At 46.1% G+C, this 16570-nt stretch overlaps 1 protein-coding gene across 2 annotated transcripts in view; it reads right to left on the reverse strand.

Annotated features, from left to right (window-relative positions):
* Positions 1-2509: 2509 nt before the first annotated feature.
* The window catches only part of SYNGR1 (synaptogyrin 1), a 31317-nt gene continuing 17256 nt past the window's right edge, over positions 2510-16570 (reverse strand). Inside the window, exons 2-4 of one of the 2 annotated variants that reach the window (XM_075573753.1) lie at positions 6577-6814; positions 6043-6188; positions 2510-4363 (exon numbers count right to left, since the gene is read on the reverse strand). In XM_075573753.1, coding sequence (XP_075429868.1) covers positions 4151-4363; positions 6043-6188; positions 6577-6814 — 597 coding nt within the window. In that variant the 3' untranslated portion in view covers positions 2510-4150. Of the gene's footprint in view, positions 5267-6042; positions 6189-6576; positions 6815-16570 lie in introns of both variants that reach the window. The other variant, XM_075573754.1, reaches the window with a different exon arrangement.

Genomic DNA, 16570 nt, shown 5'->3' on the forward strand with positions numbered 1-16570 from the left:
CTGGGATTCAGCAGGAACCAGCACGCACTAAATATATACAGCGTGGTCCTCGTTACAGTAAAACAGAGCTCCTCTTATTGATCGGGGACATTTTTTTTTTAACGTAAAAAAAATGAAAACTTATTATTGACGTTAAATAAATTGATATAAATGCAATAGCAAAACCTCCCCCAGTCCTTCAGAGAAACACAGCGTCAACTTCATGTGCAATATATTTATTGAGAATACACACCATCAGGATAAACCATGTCACACATGTATACATGTATGTAAACGCAGAACATATTAAGCAATATTATACATGATATATATTTATGTGTAAATACATTTGATAGGCAGTGACATTGGGGGGAACCTCTTGCTTGTAACGAGTGTTGCACATGGCTTATTTAGAGCCCACGGTATTACTTTATTACCAGTGAAAATAAAGGGGCGCGTTTAAATGCCACCAGTGGGACTATCTGAATCAGTGTCCCTATGGCTGGATTGGGAAGAGCAACAAGAGAAGCATCCTCTAGGGCAGATGTGGCCAAGTCCTGTCCTCAAGGGCCACCAACAGGTCAGGTATTCAGGATATTCCTGCTTCAGCACAGGTGGTGAAGTCGAAGTTTAGGGGGGGGGGTTGCAGACCATTGTGAATATATTCGGCAGTTATCAGGGGAATGTACACTATTACTCTGGCAGTTAGATAGCACCTTCTATTTGCTGTAATGTGCAACAAAACAGGAAAGAGCTCTATCTAGTGGTTTCAATTAGTATTACAAAGGTAAAGTGCGCCATCTAGCGCCTGGAGTATAAATTTACCATGGTAAAGTGCTCCATCTTGTGGCTATAGTGCGCATTGCCGAGGTAAAGCGTCGCATCTGCATGGGCTGCATTGAGCATTACCAAGGTAAAGTGCTCCATCTACTGGCCGCAATGAGCATTACAAAGGTAGAGGAACTTCAACTAGTAGCTGCCACTAGCATTACAAAGGTAAAGAGCGCCACCCAGTGATTGCAGCAAGTATGAACCAGGTATGTTCTGTACACTGGAAGTTGGGCCGTGTTTTTGCAGATAAAGCTAAAATTGGGACACTTTCTCCCCCCCCCCCCCCCCCACTGCGTATAAGATCTGGCAGTGAGGAGGTTAAGAGGCATTTCCGACCCCGTCACAGACACAACACAATTACGTATTTACAATATTGCTTAAAGGACAACGACAAAGGGTTTGTACATTTTTTTAGACACACCAAAGACCCAAAAGCATCTCTTTATTCATTTAAGTTTTAGTTGGGAGTCCATTGGCAAAAGTCTTGGTTAGCTTAGCGTCTGTTGCAGTGCAGTCTGGGAAACCGCCACCCTGCTCCAACATACATGTTGCAGAGTATCTTAGTAGCAACGCTTGTGCACCAAGGTTGTGCGCCTGAGTGATGTCACTGCACATCAACCAATGCGGTCCTTCCGTCGCCGGCAGAGAGGGGCTTCTATTCTAAACCAATGACATCACAACTTGAGTAGCCAATGAGAACAGGTTCCCATTCTAAATGAATCCTTTAAAAACATTCCAGTGTGGATTCTGGAGATGGCGTGTGATATAAAGCAGATATATACAGAAAATGCACAATGTACAGGCAGTATTTGTTTGTTTGTGTGGGGAGGGGGGAGGGGAGAGGTGGGGGGAGAGGAGGGAGGGGGGATGTTCCTATCACTTCCATCCAGATTGGCTAACAAAGGTAAAAAATAACACAAGAAAATGAAAACCCAACGTAAATAATCCAGAGGTTATAAAACAGAGGTTATGGAACTGCTGGAAATAGGGCAGAAAATGCATAACATTGGATGCCCCAGAGATGCAGCCGATGGCTGCTTTGTGTCACCATCTTTCTTTCACCGGGAACAGCCATTTCAGTGCATGGACGTATGGATTTTATTTCCGCGAAACCATGGTAAGGTCTCGCGATTCATCCTTCATTTCGCCCAGGTTTCAAGTATGAAAAATAAATAGATCGTATTTAAGAATGGCCTAACAGAGCAAAAGCAAACCCTTACACAGAAGCGCAGCATTAATCCTACAAGCCCATGAATTGCTCCTGGATGCCGTGCCACTTTCCATATGCGTATAAACATACCTGCCTCTTTAACACCGACTTTGTATATTTATATTTAAAAAGGCCCAAAGTCTGCAGTAGTTATTCACATGGCAACTCCTGCTTTTTATTCTCACCAGGCAGCACAGCACTGTTTTCAATGCAGACTACAAAGTGACTTATCTTTGAAATTCAATGCTGTCGCTAATTGAGCGAGGCGTAGCAGCCATATTAATTTAGGCGTAGGTGAAATTAGACATCCTACAGTGAAGGGGGAAAAAAAAACTTCCAGGGGATCATTTATAAATTATAATTATCATAATACACTCAGTTAATTTCATTTGCAGCAGTTTAGAGGTGCCTGCGGCACATTAACCCCTTAATTGTGGATCAATTTAGCAGTACTAGTGAGGGTTACAAATAAATCTAGCCCCACACACATTAAGTTTAAATCTCCTTTTTATTACGCTTTGGGGTTTAGTTTTACATGTAAACAAAACTGCTCTGTTATTTGTGTTTGTCAACTTCCTGCTAGTACCGATGACCTCACTTCCTGTGCAGTCAATTTCCAGGGCGGGCACAGGAAGTCAAACGGATAATTTTGCCTGATTCTCAGAAGTCCGGGAGCAATATACTTGGGGAAAAGGCTATTACAACCGTAATCGCCTTATTCAACCGCAGTAACTTAAACATTAATAAATGTAATTATGTAAACATTAATAACTTAAAGAAAAAAACACAACTTCAAAATGTTAATAATCGAGAGCAAAAAGAAAAAATATATTAAATATATACATTGTATATATGAAATGTACTACATGTATCTAGTACTGCTGCTTCAGTTTCCACCAAGTAACGCACCCGAGAATGGTTTTGCGTTATAGAAGTAATTTTTTTTAACCTATTACAAACTCCGCTTTGGCAAAACTACGGTTCCCAGAATGCATTGCGGTTCCACGATCTGCTTCTTCCCCTACTCTGTCATGTGACGTAACCTGACCAGTTGCACGGGCCTGTTTGGCTCATCTCTTCACTAATGGGAAGGACCTGGCTTCCTCTACCCTAGGGACTTATCCACAAAAAGGTCCACTGCTGGTTAACGCACCAAAGGCGGCGTTTCAATGGCAGTCAATGCTGGTTCGGACGCGTTAACAGACCTTCATGGATAAGCCACATAGTGAGGTTGTCCTACTCATTGCCCAGAAGGCAGCAGGGATTATAGCTAATTACAGCATTGCCAACAAAACCTCATGTCACCAAGAGATTCGGGCTCTCAATACCAGACACAATTAGTTTATGGTGGGTTAAAAAAAATGGCAACAAACTCTCCGCTGTACAGAACCCATGAGTGTGTTCTACTACTACTAACCATAGCTGCTTCATTCACGCCATCGTCACGTCACTAATGCTGAACACAGGGATTCTGGGTAATAATATCCAACAGAATGTGGTTCATCTGGTTCTATTCTTCCTTAGCTGTGCAAAAGCTGTAGGAAATCCGCTTACTAAATTGGAAGGAAGCTGAAAGTGACCCGCACAGTGGGATTATTGGCATGTTGCTACCCAGAATCCATGCCCGCAGCGTAAACACTGGGTGACAAGACAATGAGTTGAATACAGCAGGTGTGGGGACTTGTGGAAGAAATGCACACTAATGGGTTATCTTTGTGGCTCTTCCCATAGAAATTGTGGTCTGTTGTGACCCATAATACACTGGGATGAGTCCAAAAACACTTATATTTTAATGGAAACGTCCAGACTTTAAAGAGTAAGACTGAAGTCTAGGAAACTAAAGATCTCTCCCAACAAGTCAGACTCACTGAAAGTTACAGAGACTCCACGAGTCTCTTGAAAAGACATGGGAGTCAGCTTGACAGAAATGCAAATACCTGTAATGCCAAAATATCAAGAAATCATAAACCAACTGAAGTAGTAAAAAAAACAGACACTTCCCCGGACCCCTGGTCATAAAAAAATAAAGGACAGGCTTCATGGGCCTTTGGCTGCCAGAGAGACAGTCACACAATGCAAAGCAATGTGCTGGTAGCCACTCTGGCAGTGAAAGGGTCTTTGAGGAGGCCTTTAGTAATCCTGGGTCTGGTAGCCCTGTGGGGCAGCCTCGAAGGCATCTGTGGTCGACTGTTGGTAGCCCGCAGCAGGATCAAGGTCTTCATTGCCGGCGTAGGGAGGGTAAGGAGGCCCTTGGTCTTGGCTAGGGTCCATGTAGTCTTGGGAGAATAGTGCAGAATCGGAGCCCACTTGATAGCGTCGAAAGGCCAGCAGGGCTTGTCCAGCCTTGGGTCATTGGAAAGGTGATGGATTGAGGTATGTGGTCAGGGTGGAGGGCAGAAGGCAGAGAGTGAGAGAGGGTGAGAGAAAGAGACAGAGGTGGGGGGGGGGGGGGGAGGGCGAGACAAAGAGAGACAGACACCAATCACCGTGGTTAGTAGCTGTTAAAGCAAGAAGCAACAGTAGCTGTAATAATATAACATTTCCATTGGGATTCACATGGGTGGCTCAGATAAAAACAAACAAAAAGCAGTGCGCCTGTATAAATATCAGAGGTGCCGTTGTCACCTCCGTGCTGGGCAGGCCCAAGAATATACCAGGAGATGGGCAGTGGAGAGGGCAAGATTGTGAGAAAGCAAACTGGGGTGTGATGGTTCAAGGGTTAATATGGTGAGTATGTTACAAGAATGGCAAGATACTTTAGCATAGACATAGAGACTGGTACCTCTAGGGATTGCCAGTTTAAGGCTTTGGCACTAGGATAGAGACTGATGCCTCTATATCCTGATACCAATGACTTTTAAACTGTCCAGCTATAGAGACAGGCACCTCCAAGGCTAGACAGTTCGCGTAAGGCTCTGGCACCAGTATATAGAGACTGGAACCTCCAGGATACCAGGATATAAAAAGACTGGCATCTCTAGGGCTGGATAATTTAAGGCTATGGCACTCGGATATAGAGTCTGGAACCGCAATGGCCTAGATGCTCTATGACATTTGGCACAGGGAAACCAAGTCTGGCACATATAGGACAGAGTGTTTTAAGGAATGGAGTCATATCCTCTGCCATTCTTGTGTTTAACGTAGACGTTAGGGAAAAGGCTGGGGTACAGTGGGGAAAAGTCTGCTGTACTCTTCCTGGAAAGCAATTTCATTCAGCTGTTGGAACCTCAGCACTGCTAAGATGCCCTGTGAGAAGGATAAAGTTATGAGACAGTGAGATCCCCCTTCAAACACCAATCGGGATGGTTACACTGAGCAGTTTGGCTGCGGGATCCTGGTTCTAAGACCATGTCTCACATTTTATTATTTTCTGTAACTGTTACATACGCCTATAACATATATTATCTTTAACTGTTCATGAAACATCTTTAAAATATAACGTGTAACCCTGTTCATTTAATGTGACCGTGTATTTTTATCATAACTGTGCCCAGGACATACTTGAAAACTAGAGGTAACCGTCAATGTATTACTTCTAGGTAAAACATTTTATAACTAAATAAATAAATGTGGAATTCCCCAGTGGTAAAAATGAGCAGGAAGACCTCAGAATCTCAATTCTCACACCACTCTGAGTGCCCCACAGCAATCGTACTGCAGGATCCCACTAGAAACAGCACGTTCAGAGCTCAAGAGCAAGTCTATGAGCAGGATTGAGTGCCCCGGTGGTCAAACTGTGATGATACTAGGGCACAGTAAAAAATAAATTATTTTTGAAGCCACTCGAATTCTGACTGAGAGGCCAAGCAAATAAACAGCAGGATCCCACTTCTACCACCACGCTGTTTATAGAAAGTCTGTTGATCAACTTGTCATAAAAAAGGGTACTCAGAACATTACCTCTAATGTCATACAAAGTGCTGCGACATCTGGTGTCTCACGCAGCTGTTAGTGTCCATAAGCTCTCTGTCTCCCTGGAGCATCAGTCCCAGGTCAGAGCGATTCAAGAAAGAGCTACTTACCCAGGTGAAAATGGAGAAGAATGAGAAAGCGATGGCCGCACGGGCAGCGTCTGCACCTTCATTCAGCGGGTTGTCCTCTGGCTTCGAGACCTGCCACTGATTGGCCAAAAAGCAAAAGCCGACAAACCAAAAGAAGGCCCACAGGACTACAAGGAGAGGTGGAAAGAGAGCAAGTGGGAAAGGAAGGAGACAAAGCCAGTGAGCGGTGAAGAGGTGAAAGCGAGAAGAGGATGAGGAGAAGAAGAGAGCGAGAGGAGGAGAAGGAGCGAGAAGAGAAGAAGAGAGCGAGAGGAAGAGGAGAAGAAGAGAGCGAGAGGAAGAGGAGAAGAAGAGAGCGAGAGGGGAAATTGGTCACGGATAAATTATTGGTTGAGTCGAGTCAGGCCGAGGTGAAAACTTGAACATCAAAGGAAACCCGTCAGGCAGCCTCAGGGGAGGTCAGGTCAAGTGGAGCCAAGAGGTGGCGGTCAGACAGTGCTAGTGGACAGAGGGTGGGAAAGTCACAGCAGACAGCTGGGGACCGTCGGTGCTCACCAGACACAGCAATGTCAGACAGCACGGTTTTCTTGCGGTCCTTGACGCTGCTGATCTGTGGGAAGTGCACATCCACCGCCAGGTACAGCAGACATGTGAGGAATGCGAGCACCCCAACCGTCACCCCGTAGGTGCAGGCGCTGCGATTCCGGTTGAAGATGCAGTGTGCCTCCCCCTCATTCCAACGATTTATATATCCCTCGTTAACTATGCAGCCGAAGACCACTATGGAGAAGATCTGGGTGGGGAGACAGACACCCGTCACCTTGCTCGGTCTGTGCAGACACCACTTGCGACCACTGAACCAAAACACAGACACGATTAAACTGGTCTATGACATCTGGTCGTGGCCATTTTGCCAAGATCAAAACGCCACCAGCATTTAGTCACCACTCACCTCGCCGCCGGAACACCTCCGCCGGCCGATTCGACTCCAAGGTAAGCCCCTAACCTTAACCTAAAAACCCCTAATACCAACGCTACCCCCTATCATAAAAACTTTAACCCCTTACCCTAAAACCCCTATCCTTAACCCCTTACCCCAGCAGCTAAACCCCCTTAACTTACCTAATTGGAGAAACGGCTGGCAGCGGTGTGTCCAGCGCGGAACGGCTGAGACAAAGGGTCCCTCGGCGGCCAAACACCGGCGGAGATTTGAACGCGATGAGACGGCCGCAACCAAATGTCTGATTGCATGATTAACCCTTTAATGCCAGAAGCACCTGCAACGCATGCAGCCCCCCAGCCAAAAAAATATATACCCATCTTGAAAGCGATGCTCTTTACAGCAGGCTAACAAGCTCATTTGTATAATTTATTTATTCCCATCCGAGATATAGATATATACACAGTGCCACAAGGTAGATGAGGTTGAAAAAAAGACACACGTCCATCAAATTTACCCTATGCTAGACGACAGATACTTTATCCTATATACATACTTACAGTATATTGATCCAGAGGAAGGCAAACACAAACCCCAGTGACATATTATCCAATAATCTCATAAGGGGAAAATAAATTCCTTCCCGACTGCAAATATTGGCAATCAGATTACTCCCTGGATCAGCATCCTTCCCATGTATACTTATTTGGTATATCCAGTGTCAGATTTCCCATTAGGCCCGGGGCTAAGGGGGCGGCAAAATTTTCCACCCCTATATAATTTAGCCGCGCTCTCGGGCATATCAGATCTAATGGGAAGGTTCTTGCCTGTGTCGGCCGCCTCCTTTCTGCCGCCCTCCTGCTCCTTTGGAGTCCCGGCGTGAAATGACACTGCGGACACCCCCATGAGGTTGCCATGGCAACATGACGTTGTGACACCAAATGACGTCGCGTTTCCATGGCAACGTGACACCGTATGACGTTATGATGTTGACGTCGCAGCGTCATTTGATGCCGGGATTCCAAAGGAGCAGGGGGCGATAGAAAGGAGGCAGCCGACACAGGCAAGTGCCTAGGGACGGCAAATTTGGAAATCCACTGCTAGGTATATCTCTGTATACCTCTCCTTTCTAAAAAGAACATATCTATTGTATCTGCCATCACAATCTCCATGGGTAATGAATCCCACACTGTAACTGCCCTTACTGTAAAGAACCCTTTCCTTTGTTGCTGGTGAAAACTCCTTTCCTCCAACCTTAAGGGATGGCCCCCGAGTCCTTAGTACTGCCCGTGGGGATGAATAGTTATTTTGAAAGCTCCTTGTATTGTCCCCTGAATATATATTGTATATAGTTATCATATCCCCTCTTAGGCTGCGTACCCGCTAGTGCTGAGCAGGCGGCGCTTACATACATACATACACACACTTTATTTTGTACACTAACCCAGCTGTGTGCAAACTGGGGGGCGCTAGATTTTCTGGGGGGGGGAAGGGAACACAGCAGTTATAGAGGTCCCCCGCTCTCCCCCCAGGCATTTAATTAAATTAGATGCCGGAGGACCATGCGAGGCCTTCATAAAACACTTGACTTCGCTTCCAGCGACGCGCTGTCTTGGTAACCTGGCGTCATCTGTCACGTGACGGCATGTTACCATGGCAACGTGACATCACATGACCCCCACGCATCAATTGACGCCGGGGTCGAGCAGGGGGGGGTGCGAGGCGCCGAGAGCAGACAGGGGTGCGCACGGGTAAAAGTTTGCGCCCCTCTGCACTAACCTCGTGTGTGGAACCGTATCAAAAGCCTTTGCAAAATTTAAGTAGACAACATCAACTGCATTACCCTGGTCTAAATTCCTATTTACCTCCTCAAAGAAACAAAGTGTATGTCTTTATTTATATAGCGCCAAAAGTGTACTCAGCGCTTCACAAAGAATACAGCACACGGAATTAAAATACATTAAGCGCAGCAAAATCAGACAACAGGAAAGGAAATAAGGTTAGTTTGGCTTGAATAATAAATCCATGCTGACTATTGCTAATAATTTTGTTTTCTTCATTATGTATTTCTGAAAATTATCCCATATTAAACCTTCAAGTAGTTTCCCCACTATTGAAATCAGGCTTACAGGTCTGTAATTCCCTGGTTGTGACCTAGATCCCTTCTTAAATATAGGTACCACATCTGCTTTACGCCAATCTTGTGGTACTGAGCCTGTGGAAATGGAGTCCTTAAATATTAAATGTAATGGTTTGGCTATTTTTTAACTTAACTCCTTGAGAACTCTTGGATGTATGCCATCGGGGCCAGGTGCCTTATTTACTTTCATTTTATCAAGCCACCTATGAGCTTCTTCCTCAGGTAGCCAATTGTTCTTTAATATGGACGTTGTGGCTTCATTCTGCGGCTTTTATGTCTGAAGCACTTATTCCCATGATCTGTTATTTGTATTATTTGTTATTTATATGATTGTCACGTGTATTACTACAGTGAAGCGCTATGTATATTAATGGCGCTATATAAATAAAAGACATACATACATGTAGAGGGAGAGGGGGTTGGCCCGGTATTAAAGGGGTTGCACCCCATATGGCCACCCCCTGACCTCACCAGGGAGGTTAACTGGACTGTGGTCCAGGTATGTGGCTTACACCTTGTCATGTCAGGAAAATGTATGTTCCCCATGTTTCATTATAATCCTGTATTTTAAAAATGTTTTAAAGTGCATTTCTGTATCTCCGGTTCTGGAGGTCGCAGAGAGTTGAAATTTGGCCAATATGTAGAGTCACTGTAGGAATTAAAAACTGGCAAATTTCGACCCACTGAGCCCATCAGAACGGAACTTATTAATATGTGAAGATATTAAAGTTTATATATGGTATTTTGAATCTGCTCTGAAAATGCAGACTCCATCTGCTATGCTAATAGGTCAGGAAGGGCAGCCGGATGATATAGCATAAGCCCTGTGATCAAAAGTTAACTGCCCTGATTGTTTACACTAGGAACCAAGTACTGATCAAAAGACTCTGCCACTCTAACTGTTACCTGAGGGTGGAGAAGCATCAAACTGGAGTGGTTTGTAAGTGTTATATCTACACCTACAAACAATGAAGATCCTGCCAGATACTTCATCTGGTAGACTGGTCGTCGCCCCTGATTTAATTATGGGGCTACAGAAATAAGACCCTCAGAGTCCCATTACGCATGGGCTAACTAGCTGGGGGGCATGGGTTAAACTATGTTTCCACGTTAGGGATTGGATACAGATAATTGTTCACCAATAGTCTGTATTCAATGTTAAGAATAGGGTTACAAAGGTATATAAACTGTGTCAACCCTACAGTTTTTTTTGTTCTTCTGATTTCATCTTGAATTGCTGGAGAATTGCTAGCTGATACTTCTCCATTCACCAACCCTAAGTAAGTGTTACCTTCTTGCCTGTTAATTGTACTATATTGCTGTGTTCACCTTTTTAAGGAATAAATATATTTTATTATATCTAAGCCTCATTCAGTTCAACCCAGATATTTGGTATTTGTTATATCTTGTCATAAGTTACCGTGACAATACATACATACATTTAATACCTCTGCTTTTTCATTATCTCCAATAATCTGCCTGCCCATCTCACACTGAAAGGGTTCTATATTTTATTTTCTAATTTTTTTGATATGAAAGGTACTTAAAAGAACTTTTTAGGGTTGACCTTACTTTCTATTGCAATCCTTTTTTTCATTAACCATCTTTGCTAATTTGATTGCCCTTTTGCAATTTTTGTTACATTCCTTATAATTCTGATACGATGTCTCTGTCCCTTCTGACTTAAAGAATCTAAACGCCTTCCTCTTCTTGTCCATTTCCTCCCCTACCTGTTTATTTAACCACATTGGTTTGACTTGTTTATTGTATACTTATTACCCAAGGGTTATACACTGATAAGTGTGCTTTTCTAACAATGTTTTAAAGACTGACCATTTATCTTCCATATTTTTCCCTGTAAAAACACCATCCCAGTGTATTACTTGTAGATTAGACCTCAGTTTATTCAAATCTGCCTTCCTAAAGTTTAAAGTATTTGTTGAACCCAAGTAATCTGGTTTATGATAATTTATTTCAAATGAGACCATGTTATGATCACTGTTACCCAAATGTTCCAGGACTTGAATATTGGTTATTACTTCTACATTGTTTGATATTACCAAATCCAACATTGCCCCTCTCCTGGTTGGTTCCTCAATAATTTGGGTCATTTAATTGTCTTTAAGCACCCCCAAATACCTGTTTCCTTTTGTTGTAACGCTAATCTCATTGCCCCAGTATGTCTGGATAATTAAAATCACCCTGTCACGGTACTTTTATACCGAAACCACCGGGATCACCAACACCAGGCAGGACAAGGTTGTTGAATAAAATTAGGTTCATTCTGGCACGCCAGCAGACAAAACAAAGATGTACAAAACAAGATACAATACCAACTGGGGGCCCGGGGAGACTGGGGGCCTCGCTAGATGCAGGGTAGTGTGAGCCGTCTGTGACTCAAGGAATCACGTCCTATGAGCTGTATCTGCTCTGGAGTATGTGGCATAAGCGGAGTATGTAGGGATATACACGGTCAAACGCTTGTCCGTGAGGGGAGTGTTTGAAAGCAGGCCCGATCTATGCGGGATGTGGCTGCAATGAGTGACGGTATGGAGTGCAAGTACTCACTATTCTAACCGTAGTTCCCCTTCCTCTGACGCGTAGCGGAGCACCTCGGCTGGTGACCGGTATCCCCTGGCGTGGCCACGATCCGGAAGTAGAATGAAGAAACATATGATCGATGCCGCCGCCGCCCCTAGGTACACAGACTCACCAGGAAGTGGTTGATGATTAAAAAAAACTTTATTGGCTACATAAAATGGATATCTGGACAAACAGACTAGAGACCTCCTCCTTCCACGCGTTTCGAGCAAGACTGCTCTTTCTCAAGGAGTGTTTTTTAATCTTCAACCACTTCCGGGTGAGTCTGTGTACCTAGGAGTGACGGCGGCATCGATCTGTTTCTTTATTCTTGCTAGGTGCAGGGGCCTGCTTCAAGGCTAGCCCTGTCCGCTTCTCGTCCAGGATATCAGAGGGCAGATCACACAGCAGACACTCTGACATGTATCTCCAGCTGGTCACAGTCAAGATCCAAACTCCTACACAGATTGTCTCTCAGATCCGCAGTGCCTCTCATATAGCCCTCTGTTGCTATCCTTTACATGGGACAGGGGCTGCTGGCCAATCAGAGCAGACCTGATTGTCCACTCTTTCCCACTCGCCAAATGTCTGTAACACCTCCATGCTCACAGCCTTTGTCTCAATACTCATTTCTCTGCAGGAACCTCAGCTGATTAAATCACAGAGTCCCGCCATACAAATGTAACTCACATGCAAATCACATTACAAGTCTGCTATCTTAGGCCTTGGCCATGTTTGGCGCTTGCTGGCGGAAGCGTGCTGACGCGCGCTCCCGCTCAGCACTGAGCCCCTACAGCCGCAATTAGAGCGGCTTTAGTAGGGGCTCACCTGCGCTTCCGCAAGCGCAGGTCTTAGGGGAATTTAAAATCCCCCCGCTTGCCGGCGAGACAGGCCGGTCACGTGAGCGGTTCGCCCAATGAGGGCGAACCAGCTCCGTGACGTCACTGGCCCGCCCCCGGCCAGTGACACGCCCGCCCCCGGCCCGCCCCCTGACGGTCTGTCCCCCTTCTGCCCGATCCCTGTCCCCCTTCTGCCCGATCCCTGTCCCCCTTCTGCCCGATCCCTGTCCCCCTTCTGCCCCGATCCATGTCTCCTGTGTGTGTGTGTCTGTGTGTGCATGTGTGTGTGCATGTGTGTGTGTGTGTGCGTGTATGTGTATGCATGTGTGTTTGTATGCATGTGTGTGTGTGCATGTGCGTGTGTGCATGTATATGTGTGTGCATGTGTGTGTGCGTGTATGCATGTATGTGTGTGTGTGTATGCATGTGTGTGTGTGTATGCATGTGTGTGTGTGTATGCATGTGTGTGTATGCATGTGTGTGTGTGCATGTGTGTGCACATGTGTGTGCATGTGTGTGTGTGCACATGTGTGTGCATGTATGCATGTGTGTGTGTGTGTGCATGTGTGTGTGTGTGTGTGTGTATGCATGTGTGTATGCATGTATGTGTATGCATGTATGCGTGTGTATGCATGTATGCGTGTGTATGCATGTGTGTGTGTGTGTGTGTATATGCATGTGTGTGTGTGTGTATGCATGTGTGTGTGTGTGTGTGTATGCATGTGTGTGTGTGTATGCATGTGTGTGTGTGTATGCATGTGTGTGTGTATGCATATGCATGTGTATGCGTATGCATGTGTCGGCGTGCATATATTTTTCAAAGTTGTACAATTTTAATAAATAATTTATTCGCACATGTCTTTTTTTTTAATTTTTAAAATATTATATAATATATACACACACACACACACACACACACACACACACACACACACACACACACACACACACACACACACACACACACACACACACACACACACACACACACACACACACACACACACACACACACACACACCACTTCAAAGTGACACACACACACTGACAGCTACCAAGTGACACACACACACACACACAACAACAACAAAAAGATGACCAAGTTGCTGACGTTTACCCCTAAAATGAGGTCTTTCACCATTTTGAAACACAGGGTTGGTCTTTCCTTGGCAGCGAGGAAGAACGCAGCTAGGCTACCCTATTTATTATAGACCAGGGGTGGCCAACTCCAGTCCTCAAGGCGTTTCAGGATATCCCTGCTTCAGCACAGGTGGCTCAATCAGTCCCTGCTTCAGCATAGGTGATTCAATTAGATCCTCAGTCAGTGCTAAAGCTTGGATAGCCTGAAAACCTGGCCTGTTGGTGGCCCTTGAGGTCTGGAGTTGGTCTCCTGTTTCCCACACATTGGCCTTATTGCAAATACTCAGACCTCCCCTGCACACCTAACACATACTGTACCTACCTACTGCTAGTATCAGGTGTTGGGTTAATAGCCTGGAGTAGTATTTTTATATACAAGGTGCTCAAATATTTATTCACCAGCTAGCACACAGCAGCACTACTCTACATAGAGACGAACTGAGGGGAAAGGATGTAATGCATGGTACCCGACCCGGAAACACAGAACCGACATTTCATTCAATGTGGCACTTGTGATTCATAACGACAGCCTGTGGGGGGTGTGGGAGAAAGAGGAGTGTCTGTGGGGGGCGGGGGGGGGGGAGAGAAAGAGGGGTGTCTGTGGGGGGGGGGGGGGGAGAGGGGGGGAGGGGAGAGAAAGAGGGGTGTCTGTGGGGGGGGGGGGGGGAGAGAAAGAGGAGTGTCTGTGGGGGGGGGGAGAGAAAGAGGGGTGTCTGTGGGGGGGGAGAGAAAGAGGGGTGTCTGTGGGGGGGAGAGAAAGAGGGGTGTCTGTGGGGGGGGGGGGGAGAAAGAGGGGTGTCTGTGGGGGGGGGGAGAAAGAGGGGCGTCTGTGGGGGGGGAGAAAGAGGGGCGTCTGTGGGGGAGAGGGGGGTGTCTGTGGGGGGGAGGGGGGTGTCTGTGGGGGGAGGGGGGTGTCTGTGGGGGGAGGGGGGTGTCTGTGGGGGGGAGGGGGGTGTCTGTGGGGGGGAGGGGGTGTCTGTGGGGGGGAGGGGGTGTCTGTGGGGGGGAGGGGGTGTCTGTGGGGGGAGGGGGTGTCTGTGGGGGGGAGGGGGGTGTCTGTTGTCTGTGGGTGGGGGAGGACGGTGTCTGTGGGAGGAGGGGGGTGTCTGTGAGGGGGAGGGGGTGTCTGTGGGGGGAGGGGGGTGTCTGTGGGGGGGGGAGGGGGTGTCTGTGGGGGGGGAGGGGTGTCTGTGGGGGGGAAGGGGGTGTCTGTGGGGGGAAGGGGGTGTCTGTGGGGGGGAAGGGGTGTCTGTGGGGGGAAGGGGGTGTCTGTGGGGGGAAGGGGGTGTCTGTGGGGGGGAAGGGGGTGTCTGTGGGGGGGAAGGGGGTGTCTGTGGGGGGAAGGGGGTGTCTGTGGGGGGGAAGGGGGTGTCTGTGGGGGGGAAGGGGGTGTCTGTGGGGGGGGGTGTTCTGTGGGGGAAGGGGGTGTCTGTGGGGGGGAAGGGGGTGTCTGTGGGGGGAAGGGGGGTGTCTGTATCTGTGGGGAGGGAGGGGTGTCTGTGTACTACTTTTTGGCGCACAATAACAAGGTACATTTGAGTTTAGTACACAGACCCGTTATATGTGACAGTCTCTGTATCTGCATAGAGCCAACCATCATTAAACTTGGCTCGATAAGTGATGGTGAACATCTGATGATCTTTGCCAAATCCCCGTGTAACTTGGTTAAACAGGCCAGAGGTTATCACGTGGAGTCCACGCCCGGACCGATTTAATCAGGTTATTTGAAAGTCTCCTGATTGACTGCCACTTTCTCTTTTTAAAAGGGCTCTGTGTTCACTTGCAGTGCTGGGGTCGGGCGAGGGTTAATAGGCAGCAGAGCGCCTTGGCCCCGAGGCACAGGAGCGCCTGAGTGTCATAAGGACGACCACATTTCCTGCTCTAATTCAATAGGGGAACAACGAAATTACTCCGGCATGTGACCTGCAGCATATGATAATATTCTAGGTCTCCACTCAACCATATACTAGTATTCACGATTATATATATATATATATATATATATATATATATATATATATATATATATATATATATATATATATATATATATATATATATTGCATGTCATTTCCCAGAATCCCTTGCTGCAGTGGAAGTGCTGTATGCTGGGTGATAATGGGGAAAGGCGGGTTGCAGACCTGCCTGAGACATGCAGATGAGCATACAGTTATATTTGCATATTTGCTTTCCTGTGGAGGGTTTTTGTCACTTTTTTTACTCACCATAACTTAACTCAGTATTATGGTATATATATGTGTGTATATAGTGACACTGTGTGCTCATTTGCATGTCATTTTCCAGAATTCCTTGCTGCAGTGGAAGTGCTGTGTGCTGGGTGATAATGGCGAAAGGCGGGGTTGCAGACCTGCCTAAGACATGCAGATGAGCATACAGCTATATTTACTTTACTTTTTGCCTCAATAACCATTTTAACCATGTATATATATATATATATATATATATATATATATATATATATATATATATTATATATATATATATATATATATATATATATATATATATATATATATATATATATATATATATATATATATATAAACACACACACTTGTGCTGATAGGTTTAACCATACTAGGAAAGCTTGAACAATATACCCGGCTAAAGTGGGAAAGGTACGTGCCAAAATGCAAACGAGGCCGGCATGGCAAGTAAGTAGTAGGCGCGCGTTACGCATGCCTGTACGCATGCCTGTAGCTTGAGCGACTCGTGGCCTTTGGGATTTCTATGATGTGCGCGACCTAGAGGCGTGGCCGAGGCGGGGGCCGTGACGTCATGAGGCTGGTTCGCCTCATTGGCTGAACCGCTCACGTGACCCAGCCGTCGCGCAACAAAATAATTTGTCTGCTGAAAAATGAGCCGCTTCCTCGCCCCATAGAGCCCCTT

The sequence above is a fragment of the Ascaphus truei genome, chromosome 17 (assembly GCF_040206685.1).
Source record: "Ascaphus truei isolate aAscTru1 chromosome 17, aAscTru1.hap1, whole genome shotgun sequence".
NCBI classification, from domain to species: Eukaryota; Metazoa; Chordata; class Amphibia; order Anura; family Ascaphidae; genus Ascaphus; species Ascaphus truei.